Below are 18,949 nucleotides of genomic sequence, written 5' to 3'. Positions count from 1 at the left end.
TTGTAACACAGTCAGCTGTACCAACAGCCGAGAATGTTTGGAGCTCAGGACTGAACGGTGGGATCCTTAGTGCTCTCTGAGGTTGGTACTTTTCTTGCAGACATTTCATTACCCAACTAGTTAACATCCTCAGGGCTAGAAGGGAAGTAGGGTTTGTGGAGTGGAAGAGGAAGAGGGGGACTATAGGGTCCTTGGTGGTCTCTGAGCTTGGTTCTTTTCTTGCAGGCGTTTCATTACCCAACTAAGTAACATTGTCAGGGCTAGAAGGGAAGGGGGTCTGCAGAGAGAAGGAGGAGGAGGAGGAGGAGAAGAAGAAGAAGAAGAAGAAGAAGAAGAAAGAAGAAGAAGAAAGGGGGGAGGGGGAAGAGGAAGAAGAAGAAGAGGAAGAAGAGGGAGAGGGAGGAAGAAGAAGAAGAAGAGAAGAAGAATAAGAGGAAGAGGAAGAAAAAGGGGAAGGGGAAGAGGAAGAGGAGGAAGAAGAAGAAGAAGGAAGAAGGAGGAAGAAGAAGAAGAAGAAGAAGAAGAAGAATGTCCTTGGTGCTCTCTGACCTTGCTTGTTTTCTTTCAGATGTTTCATTACCCAACTAGGTAACATCATCAGGGTTAGAAAGGAGGGAGGTTTTGCAGTTGTAGCAAATAACCACTATTTTATGTTCTTATTTCTTTTTTTTATGTCTTATTATCTTGTTACACTGTTAGGTTGTTTTCAAGGGTTGGCCCATACCTTAAACATCCTTCCTTCCTTGCTGACCTCTGACCTGCAGCCACTTCTTAATTTTTTTCTTCAGGGCTGTGTGGCCACCTTCTCCAGTCTTATGGGGTACCAGTACCACCAGAAGCGATGCGGGAAGCAGCCGTCGGAGCTGGAGAAGCCAGTCTTCACCTGCCCCCACTGTGGGAAGGCCTACAAGTCAAAAGCTGGCCACGACTACCACGTCCGCTCCGAGCATCCAGCCACGGTGAGTCCCCTGAGCCTCCCCGCCTTGTTTCCTTATCACCAACAACGGTGTTTATACTCAAAAAGCGTTATGGGTAGTCCTCGACTTACAAGCGCAACGGGGACCTTAAATTTCATGGTGAAGCAGCGTGGTCGTTATGTGAGACATCATGCGACATGATTGCAACGGGGACCTTAAATTTCATGGTGAAGCAGCATGGTCGTTATGTGAGACACCATGCGACCTGATTGCAACGGGGACCTTAAATTTCATGGTGAAGCAGCATGTCGTTATGTGAGACACCATGCGAACTGATTGCAATGGGGACCTTAAATTTCATAGTTAAGCAGTGATCATTATGTGAGACATCATGCGACCTGATTTTATGACCCTTGTGTCATTGTTAAGTGAATCCCATGGTCAGTAAGTGAATCACACAGTTGTTAGGTGCAAGAATCCATGTATCCCAGAATCAAAATTCTGAATTGTACAACGTTTGTCTGGAGTGGTATAGTAGGGTTTCCTGCCTAGGCAGGAGGGTGGGGGGGTTGGACTAGAAGACCTCCAAAGTCCCTTGCGACTTTGTTATTCTATTCAATATAGAATCCAAACAATGCTATTGGCGTGTTTGCCATTCAGCCCTTTTGTGCGTTGCGCAAACACATCAGCAGCGTTGCCTGGATGTCTATACAGGTAGTCCTCGACTTATGGCCCCAATTTTAGCCCCAAATGTCTGTTGCTGAGCGAGTCATTTGTTAAATAGGAGTTTTGCCCCATTTTACAACCTTCCTCGCCACAGTTGTGGAGTCGATCAACAGAGTTTGTTAAGGTTAGCAAGGTGGTCGTTAAGTGGCTTCCGCGTTGACTCTGCTTGTCAGACGGTCGCAAAAGGGGATCTCGTGGCCCCGGGATGCTGCAACCATCATAAATATGAGTCTCTGAAGCCTCTGAATTTTGCAGCCGCCCTACGGATGCTGCAGCAGTTGTAAGCGTGAAAAGTGGTCGTGTCACTTTTTTTTTTTCAGTGCCATTGTAATTTTGAACGATCACTAAACAAATCGTTGTAAGTGGAGGACTACCTGTACTGTACAATTTAGTGTGGAACTCCAAGTTATTGTTTATTTTGTATTGGTTTTTCTCTTTATATATAATATATGTACTTAATGAACAGTGTACTGCCTGAGTCAATTCATTTACATAGTAATACTTCTTAGCAGGGGTGGGATTCAAATATCCCAGCAACCAGTTCGCTGCCCAGTTGCTGGTGGGCGTGGCCATGGTGGGTGTGGCCTATTGGGACGTCTCGGAGAGCCGTTTTTCGCCTTCCCAAGGGTCCAGAGGCTTCGTTTTAGCCTCTGGGAGGGTGAAAACGGCCTCCCCCGGGCTCCAGAGGCCCTCCAGAAGCCGGAAACAGGCCCGTTTCCGGACTTCCGGTACTTCCGGTAGGGTCATTTTTCCCCCTCCCAGAGCCTCCATGTGGGCCCTCTACTTACCTGCATTGAAAATGGGCCACATGGAGACTCCTGGGAGGGCGGGGCCAGCCGGTCAGTTTAAATACCGGTTTGGCGAACCAGATACAAATTTAATATCCAGTTTGCTTGAACTGGTGCAAACCGGTAGAATCCCACCCTTGCTTCTTTGTACGTATTAGTAAAAATTAATAGGTTCTTAGTAAGAACTCCAAGTGTTGTGTTTGCGTTCGTGTGTGTGTGTGTGTGTGTGTGTGTGTGTGTGTGTGTGTTTGTTTGTTTATTTGTCTGTTCTCCATCATTTGCTGGGCCATAATAAACAGACTGAGTTACTGTGCAGCAATCAGTAGGCAGAGCTTTCATATCCTTCCTTTCTTTCTTTCTTTCTTTCTTTCTTTCTTCCTTCCTTCCTTTCTTTCTTTCTTTCTTTCTTTCTTTCTTTCTTTCTTTCTTTCTTTCTTTCTTTCTTTTTCTTTCTTTCTTTCTTCTTTCCTTCCTTCCTTTCTTTCTTCTTTCTCTTTCTTTCTTTCTTTCTTTCTTTCTTTCTTTCTTTCTTTCTTTCTTTCTTTCTTTCTTTTTTCTTTCTTTCTTCCTTCCTTCCTTCCTTCCTTTCTTCTTTCTTTCCTTCCTTCCTTTCTTCTTTCTCTTTCTTTCTTTCTTTCTTTCTTTCTTTCTTTCTTTCTTTCTTTCTTTCTTTCTTTCTTTCTTTCTTTCTTTCTTTCCTTCCTTCCTTCCTTCCTTCCTTCCTTCCTTCCTTCCTTCCCTCTTTCTTTCTTTCTTTCTCCCTCCCTCTCTCTCTCTCTCTCTCTCTCTCACACACACACACACACACACACACATCAGCTTTTGCTTTTACCTGTCTTTAGCAGTCTTTCCTGCTTTCCTCGCCACAGAGCCTTGCAAGCAAACGTAACTTATTCGTTTGCAACACTGGTTCAAAGTTAGCTGGGGGGAGCCAATGGATGTGAGGATAGTTTTCTGAATCTGGAAACCCACCGATGTGTGGGTTTGAGACTTCTGAGGACTGAAGGCCACCTAGTTAGAAGTCACTGGGGTTGGGCCACCCTGCCCTTCACCAAGGCCTACAAGTTCCCAGCTTTTCCTTTGAAAGTTCTGAGGTAAAAAAAGCAGCCGAAGGGCCTTAATTGCCACCATTTCTTAATTTGTTTCCTCCCTCCTTCCCTTTTCTTCTCCTTCACCTTTTCTGTCTCCATCTGCCTTCCTATCCCTCCTTCCCTTCCATCTGCTTCTCTTCCTTCTCCTTCTCCTCCCTTCCCTTCCTTCTCCTTTTCCTTCTCCTCTCTATCTTCATCTCTCACTCTTTTGTCTCCATTGTATCCATCCATCCCTCTTTTCCTTACTCCTTCCCTCCCTCCTTTGCTTCTCTTTCTCCCTTCTTCATTCTCCCTTTTCTTTATCTGTGTCTCCATTTCCTTCCTTCCTTCTTTCCTTCCTTCCTTCCTTCTTCCTTCCTTCCTTCGTTTATCCTTCCTTCTACCCTACTCCCTTCTTTTTCCTTCCTTCCATTCTTCCTTCCTTCCTTCCTTCCTTCCTTCCTTCCTTCCTTCCTTCCTTCCTTCCTTCCTTCCTTCCTTCCTTCCACCCTGCTCCCTTTTCACTTCCTTCCTTCCGTTATCCTTCCTTCCACTCTACTCCCTTCTTTTCACTTCCTTTCTTCCTTCCTTCCTTCCTTCCTTTATCCTTCCTTCCACCCTGCTCCCTTCTTTTCACTTCCTTCCCTTCCTCCCTCCCTCCTTCATTTTCATTCATTCATTTTCATTCATTCTCCCTTCTCCTTTTCTGTGTCTCCATTTCCCTCTTTGCATCATCCCCTTCCTCCCTTCCTTCCCTATTCTCAACTTCCCCCTTGCCTTCTCCCTCCCCCTCTTCATTCTCCTGTTCCTTTTCTTCCCTTCCTTCTCTTCCTCCCCTTCTCTTCTCCCCTCCCTCTCTTCTTCTTCCTCCTCTCTCCCTGCCTCTTTCCCCTCCCTTCCTCCTCTCTTTCCCTTCTCTTCCTCCCTTCCAGCATCTGCCTTCATCACAGACCGCTTTTCTCTCCTCAGCCCCCAGAGCAGCCAGAGCTGCAACCCGAACCCAGCCCCGTGGAAGATTTCGAGAGGACTCCCAGCGGCCGCATCCGGCGCACCTCCGCCCAAGTCGCCGTCTTCCACTTGCAGGAAATAGCTGAGGACGAGCTGGCCAAGGACTGGACCAAGCGGCGGATGAAGGACGATCTGGTCCCCGAAACAAAGCAAGTGAGCGACTGGGGCAGCTGGAAGTTTCTCAAAGATGGCGGAGGGTGCAGGGCTGGGGGAAAATCAGAGAATTGGGGTGTTTGTGGTGGGGGTGTCGAAGGCTGAGGATGATGGTTGCATGCTCTCTATTTCCCGCTGAAGAGTTACATCCTGCCTTTTCTGCAAGAGCCCAAGGTGGCTTCCGTGGGATTTCTCTTCATTTATCCTCACAACGACCCTGTCAGGTGGGCTGAGAGAGAAATATTGACCCGAGGCGCCTCCACCTGACGGGTGATTTTCCATAGGGATGGTTTTGAACTCGACTCTCTCTGGTCCTGATCCTGTATCTTGAACACTGTGCTTTTGTTGAACTCAGAGCAACGTGCTAGATGCATGACCATCCGTGTGTGTGTGTGTGCACTAGGTATTTGTCTATCCATCCAGGCAACAGTTTCATTTTTTAATGTGTGCCGGTGTGCCCACAGTAAAAAAAAATGACAGTATAGGTTCCGTGACGGCAAACCTATGGCAAGTGTGGCACAGGTGGCACGTAGAGCCATTTGTGTGGACCCGCGAGCCCCAGGCAAACTTACCTCACTGCGCATGCGTGCGTCTCTCAGCTGGTTTTCAGGCCTTTTTCGAACTCCCAGAGGCTGGAGGGAAGCCTCTTCAGCCTTGGGAGGCCAGAAAACAGGCCTGTTTTGTCACTTCCTGTATTTCCGGAAATACCGGAAGTGATGAAATGGGCTCATTTTTCGGCCTCCCAAAGCTGCAGAGGCTTCCCTCCACCCGCTGGGAGGCCGAAAAAGGCCTGAAAATCAGCTGGGAGGTGTGCGCGCATGTTCAGTGCTGGTAAGTGGGAGGCAGGGGGGATCGCGCATGCATGCAAAGGGGGTGTGCGGGGGGCAGTGTGCATAGCTTTCTGGGTGCTGGTGCGCATGCAATTTTCAGCCACCGCTGGTATAGGTTCTCTTAATCTTCAATGCTCTCTCCCTGTTGAACCTCTTGGAGAGGCTGGCTGGGGTTGCGGGTAAGAAATCCAGGAATCATTTAGCCGTGTGTTTACGGTGCACATGTGAATAGCATTCTGACTGTTGTGACTGCTGAATGTTGGCAGCTAAACTACACTCGGCCTGGACTTCCCAAGTTGAACCCGCGGCTTCTGGAGGCCTGGAAGAATGAAGTCAAAGAAAAAGGACACATCAATTGCCCAAATGACGTGAGTGGTTTGTGCTTTACGGCCAGAAGACCTCGTTTCTATTTTCCTTTGGATTTGAAGAAGATTTTGAGCCCCAAACATAGGCCTGGCTACCTAGGGAGTCCTCGACTACAGTCGAGCCTCAAATGTTGCTAAGCGAGACAGTTGTTAAGTGGGTTTTGCCCCATTTTATGACTTTTCTTGCCGCCGTTAAGTGAATCACTGCAGTTGTTCAGCTAGTCACACAATTGTTAAGTGACTCTGGCTTCCCCATTGACTTTGCTTGTCGGGAGGTCACAAAAAGGGATTGTGGTGAGCCAGGGTGGAATACAAAAGCAACAAAGTCACAAAAACAGGTGACGTCCCTTTAATTTCTTCAACTTGGCCTCCAAGGTCCAATTATCATTGACTGGAGAAAAAAACTCCCCCACAAACAGTTGCGAAAAGGAAGAAGTTCCCTTCAAACTCAAAATACATATAAATTATAAATAGGAAAAAAACAACACAAACCACACTGAAGCAATTAATGAGACAAAGCAGGATAAAGGCTTGAAAACGTCCACAGATATCGAAATACACGCACTGGGAAGGGATGCTAGAACTCAGATAAGAACTGACAGACTAGAAATATGGTCACACTTTGCTTCCAGCACTGGCCCATGTGCAGTTTGTCCTTTTAAACAGTCCTCCCAGCTGCAGCCCATGAAGGGGATCAGGGCCCTTTCCTCCCCCGTAGACCACGCCATTCACGTTTCTCCCTTATCCGCTCCTCCCTGCTAGGATGAAGAGGGGATGGCCCTGGATCTTCCTCTGAATGCCCAGCCGGCCTCTGCCCTTCCCCAGTTTCTTCCACAACCTCCAGAGCCATCCTCCCACTCCCTATCAGCTGTTCCTCCTATCCTTCGGAGTCAGATTCTAACAAAGGCATGACAGGGATCCCTTGTCCCTGGGTCACTGCAATGGACATAAATATGAGTCAGTTGCCAAGGGTCTGAATTTTGCAGCATGCTGAAACGGTCATCAGTGTGAAAAACAGTCATAAGTCACTTTTTTCAGTGCTTTTGTAACTTCAAACAATCACTAAACAAATGGTATAAGTTGACTTGTACCCTGTTTGGATCATGAAACATCTGCAGGAAAACCGCCAAGCTCAGAGAGCACCAAGGACCTCGCAGTCGTCCCTTCCACCCCCTCACAACTCCACCTCTCTTCTAGCACTGATGGTGGATGTTACATAGTTTGGTAATGAAACTCCACAGACTCCTCCTGCTCCTCCTCCTCCTTTCTGCAAATCTCACTCCTTCTAGCACTGACATATTAACCTAGTTGGGTAATAAAACATCTGCAGGAAAACCATCAAGCTCAAGAGAGGATCCATAATCCTCCACTCTGTAACCCCGCTTTCTTCTTGCACTGATGATGATACACAGTTTGGTAATGACACCCCTCTGGCGGCTCCTCCTCCTCCTCCTCCTCCTCCTCTTCGCAAACCTCACTCCCTTCTAGCACCAATGCTATCACCCAGGGGTTGCTGCAGGTTCGCACGTTTTTTGGGTGATCCTCTAGCTAAGGTTCTGCACCGTTTGGCGAACCCCGCAAATCCCACCCGTGTCTGGCCACGCCCACCCCACACCGCCCCTTCCTGGCGTTCCCATGTGGCCCGTTACGGATGCCAAGTGAGTACAGGGCCTGCCTGGAGGCTCGAGGAGGGAGAAAAATAGGCATCCCGGAAGTTCAGGAAACTTCCGGCACCCGGGGAGGCTGTTTTTGCCTTCCTGGAGGCTCGAAAAAAGCTCCTGGAGCCCGGGGAGGGGCGAAAAACGCCCCTCCCCACCGTGGTGCAAGGCAGCCAACTAGGCCACACCCGCCATGGCCATGTCCACCCAGCACCTGGGCAGAGAGCCCTCTACTAAAATTTTTGAAGCCCACCCCTGCTGTTTACCTACTTGGGTAATTAAACATCTGCAGGAAAACCACCAAACTCAGAGCACCAAGGACCCCTCATTTCAACCCCAAGCTACAAATATTTTGCTTTATCGGTAGCTTTGGGGAAGGTTGGCTGCAGCCTGTAGGAGGGATGCTTTTTTTGGGGGGTGGGGAGGTGTAAGTTCTCCAGTTCCTCACTCAGCCTCTCTCTTTTCCCTTCCAGTGCTGTGCAGCCATTTACTGCAGCGTGTCCGGCCTAAAAGCCCATCTGGCCAACTGTAACAAGGTAAAGGAGCATCACAGTCAATCTCTCTCTCTCTCTCTCTCTCTCTCTCTCTATTGAATTGTTGATTTCTTTGTTGGCAAGCAAAGGTCAGTCTGCCCAATCCTCTGGAGACTGTAGGCCAGGGATGGACAAAAGGTTACAGGCCATCCCATTTGGGGTAGCGCCAGTGTTCACCAATGCCACGGCTCTTCCTCAAAAAAGATGCCCCCTTCTCACACGATTTGCGCAGGCTGAACTAAGAATGGGGTATCCCTCATGTGGCCTTTGGACTGTCGGAAGTCACCTGGGAGGACTGTACCGTCACATGGCCTCCAGAGCCTCCCAAAATGTCGGTTTCCGGCAAAAATCCATTATAAATCCCAGTTCATGGAATTGCGGCACGCTGAACGTAGCCATAAATGCAAGACTGGTTTCCAAGCACCCAAAATGTAATCAGGTGAGCATGTGGAGGGGCACCTATCAGAAATTCAAATCCATGATGTCAGCCATATGTTGGAAATGCAATCTGATACCGGGAGCCAGAGGTGGTATTCATCCGGTTTGGAACGGTTCTGGTGTACAAGTAGCGGAAATTTTGACTAGTTCAAAGAATCGGCAAATATCACCTCTGATATCCATCCGCCCCCCGCCATTACCTCTCCTATATTCCCTTGTTTTTTAGCTCAGCGGATTCGCGTGGAAGAGCGGAGTGCTGTGCCTCAGCTGAGCTAAAAGAAAAAAACAGCTTGAAGCACGCATGCATAGAACCGCGCATTAGAATCAGTAGGAAACAATTTGGAAACACACCACTGCCGGGCGCGTACCACCATATGGCGGACATGCCCAAAGGCAAAAAAAAAAAAAAATTGGATGAAAATACATGCTTGGTTAGAGAAAATGATAAAGCAATATATAGACATAAAGCTGGAAATATTTTTGTTAGGTACAGTACTGGAAAAATATGACAAAGGGGCTGTATATTTAATATTACATGTTGTGATGACACAGGGTGGGATACAGAACAAACACAGTCACAGAAAACACGTGAAGCCCCTTTTATTCCTTCACTTCCAAACTCCAAATATGCTTGACGGAAGACAAAAAACTCCCATACAAACAGTTACAAGAAGAAGGAAAAAAGCAAGACAAACCAGGCAAGATAAGAGCTGGAGGATGTCCACAGATAACACACACTGGGAAGGATGCCAAACTTAGAGAGGAACCATAAACTAGAGATATTTCCACGTTTTATTTCCAGCATTTGCCCGTATGCATGTCCGACCTTATTCAGTTGTCACAGCTGCAGCTCATGAAGAGGATCAAGGCCCCCTCCTCCCAAGCAGACCATATCTTTCCCTTATCCTCTCCTCCCTGCGTGCCCTAGGGTGGAGAGGGGGTGGGCCTGGGTCCTCCTCTGACTGCCCAGCCGGCCTCTGCCATTCCCCAGCCTCCTCCACAACCTCCAGAGCCACACTTCCACTCCCTGTCGGCTGTTCCTCCTCTCCCTCAGAGTCAGACTCCACTAGGGGCATGACACATGTGTTGACAGCAGCAAGAATTGTGTTTGCATAATATTGGAAAAATGTGGGAACTCCTACAGAGGAAAGCATAATTTTTTAAAAAATATTAGACTCTGTGGAAATAGATAGGTTAACATTAAAGATAAAGGATAAAGAGGATACAGAATGTTATTTAACATAGGATTTGTTTTACAAATGGTTCGGCAGCAGAGGTAGACATTAGAAGTTGGAAGAATACTACTATCCTGTTTCCCTGAAAATAAGACCCAACTGGAAAATAAGCCCTAGCATGATTTTTCAGGATGTTTGTAACGTAAGACCTACCCTGAAAATAAGCCCCAGTTAGGATTGTCAGCCAGATGGATGCATTTAGAACGGCATTTCCCTGAAAATAAGATCTAACCAGAAATTAAGCCCTAATGCATCTTTTGGAGCAAAAAAAGTTAATATAAGACCTGGTCTTCTTTTAGGGAAACACAGTATACAAGTAAATATTGTTGTTACTATTCTTGACATTATGTAAAGGTACTGTATAAACAGACATTACGCTGTTTATTAAGCACTCGTATGTTAAAGAAAAATGTATAAGTAAAACTTATTAAAAAAGAAATTCAAATCCAGGTTGTAAGTATAGGTGGTCCTCGACTTACAACCCTGACTAAGCTCCAAATTTTTGTTGCTAAGTGAAACATTTGTTAAGTGAATTTTGCTCCATTTTATGACCTTTCTGGTTACACCGAATCACTGCAGTTGTTAAATCAGTAACACGATTGCTTGTCAGAAGGTTGCAAAAGGGGATCACGTGCCCCCACCCCGGCGACATTCCAACCATCATAACTATGAGTCAGTTCACAAGCGCCCAAATTTGGATTACGTAATCATGGGGAGGCTGCAATCATTGTAAAGGTGAAAAACAGTCATAAGCCACTTTTTCCAGTGTCACTGTAACTGAACGGTCACTAAGCGAACTATTGTAAGTCGAGGACTACCTGTACATTGGGGGGTAGGGGGGTTGTAATAACCAAAGTTAGCAACTCACTGAGCAACCGGTTGTGAGTGGAGTACTTCATCTCTGACTTCTGGCTTTCTTTTATGAATGCGTAGAGGAATAAGAAATTGCATGGCTCCCTTATCTGCAGCCTGAACTGGTAATCCGACACAGTGATCATAAAGGGAAAAACAGAATAATAAAATAAGGGAAGGGACCTTGGAGGTCTTCTAGACCAACCCCCTGCTTAGGTAGGAAAGCCTGTATACCAGTAGTGGCTAAACCTTTTGGGCTCCTTTGCAAAAATTGTGCATGCGCTTGCACGCTTGCGCTTGCATGCCAGCACCCAGAAGGCAATGCGTGCCCCCCCCATGCCCCCTACACATGCGTGTGCAATCCCCACCCCACCACCCCCTTACCTGCACCTCACAGCTGATTTTCAGCCAGTTTGAGACCTTTTTCGGCCTCCCAGAGGCTTGAGGAAGGCTTCTGCAGGCTTTGCAGGCCGAAAAATAGGCCCATTTCGTGACTTCCTGTAATACCGGAAGTGATGAAACGGGCCTATTTTTCAGACTGCAAAGCCTGCAGAAACCTTCCTCAAGCCTTCGGGAGGCTGAAAAAGGCCTCAAACCGGCCGAAAATCAGCTGTGAGGCACACCGTGAGGTAAGTTTGCCTGCAGCTCACATGCCAGCACAAATGGTTCTGCGTGCCACCTGTGGCGTGCGTGCCATAGGTTCGCCATCACGACTTTATACCATTTCAGACAAATGGTTGTCCATTCTCTTCTTAAAAACTTCCCGTGTTGGAGCATTCATAACTTCTGGAGGCAAGTTGTTCCATCGATTAATTGTTCTCCATGTCAGAAAATATCTCTTTAGTTCTGGTCAGATTCTTCCAAAACTAACATGGCTGGTCTTTGGTTTACAGGGAGGTCATTCGGTGGGCAAATATCGTTGTCTTCTGTGTCAGAAGGAGTTTAGCTCAGAAAGTGGGGTCAAATACCACATCATCAAGACACACTCAGAGGTAAGTGGCTTCTTTTCGGGAGTTACTGTATTTTTCAGAGTATAAGACGCACCGGACTATAAGATGCACCTTGGTTTAGAGGACGAAAACAAGAAAAAAATAGATTTTTGCCTTCGCGCGTCCTGTCTTTGCCCTCCCCAGCGTCTAAAAGCACCCTGCAGCACTCCTGCAGGCCTCCAGAGGCCCAAAACGGGCATGTTTTTGGCCTGCAGAGTGCTTCTAGATGCTGGGGAGGGCGAAAGCAGGACATTCAGAGGCTTTGAGAGGCCAGAAATGGGCCCGTATTCGCTGTATAAGACACACAAACATTTCCACCCACATTTTGGGGGGTGGGGGGAGGGGAGTGCATCTTATACACCGAAAAATACGGTACTTGTTGCTGCAAAGTTACTTCTAGAGGTTAAAGCACCAGCCTAGAAAGCAGGAGACGGTGAGTTCTAGTACTGCATTAGGCATGAATGGCAGCTGGGTGACTTTGGACCTATCACCAGGAGACAGTGAGTTCTAGTACTGCATTAGGCATGAATGGCAGCTGGGTGACTTTGGATCAATCACCAGGAGACGGTGAGTTCTAGCCCCATATTAGTCAGGAAAGGCAGCTGGGTAAATTTAGACCAATCACTAGGAGATGGTGAGTTCTAGTTCTGCATTAGGCATGAAAGCCAGCTGCGTGACTTTGGGCAAGTCCCTCCCTCTTAGCTCAACCCACCTCACAGGGTAGTTGTGGGTCACATGACCCCAAGACACTGCAACCGTCATAAATGTGAGTCAGTTGTCAAGCATCTGAATCAATGGTGGGATTCAAAAAATTTTTACTATTGGTTCTGTGGGCATGGCTTAGTGGGCGTGGCAGGGGAAGGATACTGCAAAATCCTCATTCCCTCCCCACCCCGCTAACCTGCTTTCCAGCTCCGTTCTCCTGTGCAGGGCAACCAAAGAAGACCCAGCCAATCAGCTGGGACTTGGGAGGCGGAGAATAGATGGGGGCGGGGCCAGTCAGAGGTGGGATTGGCCGGTTCTCCAAACTACTCCAAATTTCTGCTACTGGTTCTCCAGAACTGGTTAGAACCTGCTGAATTCACAACCTCTGATCTGAATGTGTGAATTGTGTGACCATGGAGTTGGTGCAATGGTCATAAGCGTGAAAAACGGTCCTAAGTCACTTATTTTTCAGTGCCGTTAGAACTTCAGATAGTCAGTTAACCTATTGTAAGTCGACGATTACCTGAATGGTGCAAACACAATTTAAGCCAGCTTTGTGCGAATACAGATGACCCACCCAACCTATCTTTGCTTCCTTTTGCTCCCCTGAAACGCAGAACTGGTTCCACACCTCAACCGATTCTTCGAAGAAAAAGAAAAGTAAAGAACCGAGGACACCCAGCAACGAAGAACAAAAGACTAGCCCCGACGGCAAGAAACGAGGCCGGAAGCCGAAGGAAAGGCCCTCCGAATTTTTCCCTAAAGACACAGAGAGCCTTCTGGGAAATATTAACCACAAGAAAGCCACGTCGCCGTGGCCGGTGGCAAACTGCATCCTGGATGAAAAAGAGAGAGGTAACAAACCCTTCCACGCCCCCAAATTCGGGGCTAGTAAAATGCCAGAAAAATAAGCCGAGGGGTCAGGAAAAAAATAAATAAAAATAAAATAAAATCCTCTTTGAAAATTAGTTTACAGGGTGGTAGGTGAGCAGGACGCTCCTTCATTGGCTGAGCCCTTCCTCCCATTCCTCTCCTTCCTTCCTTTTTCTTTTTTCTAAAAAAAAAAAAAAGTGACAAACCACTTTAAGGCACGGAAACAAACATTGGGTTTTATTTTCGGAGACGGACTCGACCTTCTGGCGTGATTCTTCCACCCGGAACCCCCCACCTGGATTGTACATTAATGCCCGCCCGCGTGGGCTTGGACCACGTCCATGGATCGGATGGGTACCACAGCGAAAGGCAGGGGCGCGTGGCGGTTTCTTCAAAAGAGACACTGCAGGAACGAGCGAAGTGCAATAGGGAAACCAAGTTAAGCAGTTTGGGGTTTTTTGTTTTGTTTTTTCCCTTCTCTTTTTTTGTGGATTGCTTTCCTAGTAGCAGTCATGTGCTTAGCAAAACGGAGCGTGTTTGGAAGTCCCGCGGACGGAAACAAATATTGTGGTTGTGGCTGCAAACCCAGCTTACTTTTTATAATTTTGATAGGAAAGGCATTTAAAAAAAAAAAGTATCTGAGATTGTTTGACAATGAACTGTTGAGGGGTGTGGGGGAGTTGGGTTGGTGATGATGATGAAATATCCTGATTTTGAATTTTTGTTTTGTTTGTATTTATGGTCCAACCAGAGATAAAACCAAGAGGCTGATGGGCCCCTGCCTGTAATTTGGATAACAAAAAACTTTGGGGGAAAAAAATGAAAAGTTTAGGAAAAACTAATATTGGAGCAAGGAACTTTTTGGCAAGGAGATATTTGGAGAAGTTTTCTTAAAGAGGGAGGTTTAATTGTGGAAAAATTCGGGCCCTTCCGTGAAACTCTTTATTTGTTTATTTGTTTTTTAGTTCTGCTTTGAAAAGCAGGTATTTGTGAGGAAAAAAAGGCCCTTAAAAATATCCCATGGAGAAAGATATGCTAAATCAATCTAATGAATGAATTAATTAATCTGTCATTTTATTTTCCCGTAGTGCAGAGGTGTCCAACCTTAGTTATTTTAATATCTCTGGACTTCAACTCCCAGAATCCCTCAGCCAGCATGGCTGGACTTCAACTCCCAGAATCCCTCAGCCAACATGGCTGAGCGAGGAATTCTAGGAGTTGAAGTCCACAGGTCTTAAAATTGCTGAATTTGGACACCCCCACTGCTATAGTGTTTGGAAACGCAGTGGTGTGGGATTGTGGAGTTTGTTATAAGTTGCTGAGATGTATATTACATTAATGCAATGTCCTTGATCCTTCCCCTCAATTAATGCCCAGCTTTTTAATTCAAAGCCAGGGACGGGTGAATTTACACATTTGGCCATTTCGCTATATTTTTTCATTTTTGTGTAAACCTGTCCGGTTCTTTAACGCTGAGATTTTTTCCCCTCCCCTTCGAGTTTGCACTAAAATTGGTATGCACTTGCGTGCACATTTCTTCGAGCATAAACTTTTTGTATTTTTCCTAGCATCCTCTGTTGTTGCAATTATGGCAAGTGCGTCTTTGTACATTATTTCAGGAATGCCGTTGTAATTGTGTAGTCTTCTCCCTTTAAAAGCAACAACAACAAACGAACTGCTTTGCAAAGTTTGAGAACGTGTGACTTTCAAATGAGAATAAAACTTTCAGTCCTCATAATTTATTCCAAATATGCCAAATTAGCAAAGAGAGCATTTAAATAACCCATCTTCAGTTGGATCTGCCTTTCACACGGACCGTTGTTGATCGCACTCATTGTCCAATTTCAAAATGTTGACATAGGAATTTCTAGAAAAAAGGCTGGCTGGCATATCTCAAAAAGGCTAGCTCTCTGCTATTTTTTTTCCGGAAACATTAAGTTGAGCTCCCCAAGACATTTACCTGCAAGTCACAAAGTGGCAGGAGTCTTATATTTTTGAGCTGGAAAAAACTGAATAATTTTTCTCCACGCAAAACCACAGCTAGACTATAAAATGCAGTTAATCCTCAGTTAACTACAGATAGTCCTCGACTTACAACCACAATTGAGCCCAAAATTTCTCTTGTCAAGTGAGCACATTTGTTAAATGAGCTTTGCCCCATTTTACGACCGTACTTGCCGCCATTGTTAAGCGAGTCATTGCAGTTAATAAGTTACTAACACGGTTATTAAGTGAATCTGGCTTCCCCATTGGCTTGTCAGAAGGTCCCAAAAGGGGAATCACATGACCTTGGGATACAACAACGGTCATAAGTATGAGTCAGTTGCCAACTATCTGAATTTTGATCACATGATGGTCATTAAGTGTGAAAGACTGTCAGAAGCTGATCATGGGACCTCAGGAGGCCTCAACTGTCATAAATATGAACCAGTTGTTTAAGAATCCAGATTTCAATCACGTGATGTGATGACCCAGGGCATGGCACAAAAATAACAAAGTCACAAAACTAGATAAATTCCCTTTAATATCTCCAACTTGGCCCTCAGTGTCCAGTTATCCTCATCTGGAGCTCAAACTCTTCCAAAAACAGTCTACAAAGGGAAGAAATTCAGTCCGAACCCAAAGTACAAATAAATTAGAAATAAAAAAAACCAACACAAACCACGCTGAAGTAATTAACATAGCAGGCCAGGATGATAAATTGCAGACTTTCAAAGGATAACACAGTAACCACAGTTGGGAGGACGCCAAAACCCAGATAAGCCTCGACCAAGATAATGCACGCTTTGCTTCCAGCAAGGTGCCGTGTGCAAACGCCCTTCTTATATCCTGTTCTCCCAGTTGCAACTAATGAAAGGGATCAGGGCCCTTTTCTCCCACATAAGCCACTTTGCTCCCTTCTCCATTCCTCCCTGCATGCCCTAGGATGAAGAGGGTGTTGGCCCTGGGTCTTCCTCTGAATGCCCAGCCGGACTGTGCCCCTCCCCCGTTTCTTCCACAGCCACCGGAGCCACACTCCTACTCCCTGTCAGCTGCTCAATCTCACCCTCAGAATCAGACTCCAACAAGGGCATGACACATGACCAGGGGGATGCTGCAATGGTCGTAAGTGTGAAAAACGGTCATGAGTTATCTTTTTCAGCGCCGTTGTAACTTTGAATGGTCACTCAATGAACTGTTGTAAGTCGAGGACTGCCTGTAATTGGGACTGGCAACTCTGTTACTAAACAAACACAATTATGAAAGGATGATGCCATGCCAGTGTACGGTCTTACAACAACCACTTCAGTTGCCGTTGTTAAGTGAATCCCAGGTAGTCACAGTGTGCCACGGTTACCTGATCACCATTTCCAATTTCCCGCCAGCTTCCCCACTGACTTTTGCAAGGTGCTGTGATGTCATAATTACGCGCCGGTTGCCAAGGGCTTCGATTCACGTTTATGAAACCATGGAGACCCTCGTTCAGTGCTGTTGTGATTCCAAATGGTCCCTGAACGGGCGGTTGTTAACTGAGGATTTACCCAAGCATTCCAATTGGGACACGACAAACCACTTCCCTTCAGGACAGCTTGTTCTGGCAAATCAACCATCTTTCTATAATACCTCTTTTTGATTTTATCTAGTTTTCAAATCGCCCTCCTTTTTTCCCCTTTTTTCAGACCATCCGTGTTGGGCAGGATCTAAATGAATAAATGTACACCAGCCAATGCTGGGACCTTTGGATCATATAAAAATAAATATATATGATGAAATTTACAAAAAAAAAAAACCTGGGGAGAAAAACAGAATGTCCCCCCCCTTCACCAATCTTTGCAAAACCATTCCTGTCCCTATAGCAATAGCACTTAAACTTATCTACCGCTTCACAGTGCTGTACAGCCCTCTTGAAGCGGTTTACAGAGTCAGCCTGTTGCCCCCCAACAATCTGGGTCCTCATTTTACCCACCTCGGAGAGATGGGAAGGCTGAATCAACCATGAGCCAGTCAGGATCGAACTCCTGGCAGTGGGCAGAATTAGCCTACAATGCTGCATTCTAACCACTGCGCCACCATGGCTCTTAGTTTTTATAGGCACTTAGCCTTTGTATCATGTGAACGCCCATGTGCAGGGTATAGTGGCATCCCTCACCCTCATAGGAGCTTTACAAACCTTTTGGTGCGTGCTACACAAGTGTTTTAGGTGGCAGGGCTATGCAGTGCTTGGATTCAGTCTTCAAGAAGGGTTTTAAGATGGGCTGGAATGCAAATATAGCATCTGTCATTAGGGGACCGGAAGCAAAAACATGAATGATTGCAGGATTTGAATATGTCTAGCTTAATTAAATGAAGGACTACAATGATAGTTAGCCTTCCAATATTTGAGGGGCTGCCACAAAGAAGAGTATTTTCCAAAACACTTGACGGCAGAACAGGAAGCAACGTGTGGAAACTAAACAAGGAGAGAAGCAACCTAGAATTAAATTTCCTGACAGAATAATTAAGCAGTGAAAGAACTTGCCTCCAAAACTTGTGAGTGCTTCAACACTGGAGATTTTTAAAAAAGCGATTGGATAACCATTTGTTCTGAAATGGTTTTGGGGTTTGAATGGGTTGGACTAGAAGACCTTTCCAAATTCTTGTTATTCTGTTATTTTGTCTCCTGCGCTTGAAAGCAGCTGCATCTATTCCTTGCTTAGGGCAGCAACTAACCTAGGAAAAGAAGCAGCTGATTTAAAGGGTTGGAACTGATGTTACATTTACCATCCCATCCCATGAAGCCTGAAGCACTTTTTTTTTTTGAATCCAAGCACAGTTAACCCACCACAACCAAAGCCAACTTTTGGATAGCTCTTAGCAAGAGGTGGCTGCACGTCTTGACTTCTTCGGGCCAAAAGTTATTGAAGGAATAGACATCCCCATCTGGTCATTGGATGTCCACCATCATTTGGAGTCTAGCAGCAAAAAAATATTCAATAAGAAAATAATTCAATAAACCTGGTGCTTTTCCGTTCAGCTGGGATGGCAAAGGCACACGCTGGCTAGGAATCCTGAAAGGTGCTGCCCAAATATGTCTGTGAGATGGGCAGCTTTATAAATTGAACAAATAAATACATACATTTTAAGGATGGTGGGCTGGGTGAAGCAAAAGGAGAGGACAGATATTTTTCTGGCCAAGGAGGAATCTTGCATCTCCAAGCGTTTTGATCTTGGTCTTCCATCCCATGTCTCCTCAGGGTTGATTTAATATTTCGTGGGGTCCTTGTTGCGCTCTGAGCTTGGTTGTTTGCTTGCAGACACCTCATGACCCAACTAGGTAACAGCATCAGTGCTAGAAGGAGTGGGGTTTATACACAAGTGGCTTGCTCTGTCAGTGTTGGTCGGTGTGATCTTGGTTTTTCTTGATTCAGCTGTTGTTTGCTGTTAGGTTGTCTGTCTGAGTGAATAAGTAAGCAACAGCCTAATCAATAACGCTCCCATCAACGTGCCACGTATATAAAAAAAAAGACCAAACCCCATTCACTTTTAGCACTGATGATGTTACCTAGCTGGGTTATGAAATGTCTGCAAGGAAACCACCAAGCTCAGAGAACACCGAGGACTCCACGGTTCAGCCCTGAGCTACAAATCCAGGTGGTCCCAAAATTCATGTCGCTAAGTGAGAAATTTGTTGAGTTTTGTCCCATTTTACGATTTTCCTTGCCACATCTGTTAAGCGAATCACTGCCGTGGTTAAATTGTTGTTAAGTGAAGCTGGCTGTCCCTTGGACTTCGCTCGCCAGAAGGTCGGGACACTGCAGCAACCGTCATAAATGTGAGTCAGCTATCAAGC

General features: G+C 46.0%; 1 protein-coding gene across 2 annotated transcripts in view; it reads left to right on the top strand.

Annotated features, from left to right (window-relative positions):
- Positions 1 to 14,878, top strand: part of ZNF512B (zinc finger protein 512B) — a 49,384-nt gene extending 34,506 nt beyond the window's left edge. For both annotated transcript variants that reach the window (XM_087928841.1, XM_087928842.1), the window contains 6 exons: positions 789 to 959; positions 4,471 to 4,662; positions 5,759 to 5,860; positions 7,989 to 8,051; positions 11,467 to 11,565; positions 12,885 to 14,878. In XM_087928841.1, the coding sequence (XP_087784967.1) occupies positions 789 to 959; positions 4,471 to 4,662; positions 5,759 to 5,860; positions 7,989 to 8,051; positions 11,467 to 11,565; positions 12,885 to 13,178 (921 nt within the window). In that variant the 3' untranslated portion in view covers positions 13,179 to 14,878. The remainder of the gene's footprint in view (positions 1 to 788; positions 960 to 4,470; positions 4,663 to 5,758; positions 5,861 to 7,988; positions 8,052 to 11,466; positions 11,566 to 12,884) is intronic.
- The last annotated feature ends 4,071 nt before the right edge of the window (positions 14,879 to 18,949 follow it).

The sequence above is a fragment of the Pseudonaja textilis genome, chromosome 3 (assembly GCF_049901715.1).
Source record: "Pseudonaja textilis isolate UNSWEBS1 chromosome 3, rPseTex1.2, whole genome shotgun sequence".
NCBI lineage: Eukaryota > Metazoa > Chordata > Lepidosauria > Squamata > Elapidae > Pseudonaja > Pseudonaja textilis.
This window is presented reverse-complemented; position numbering and strand designations above follow the sequence as displayed.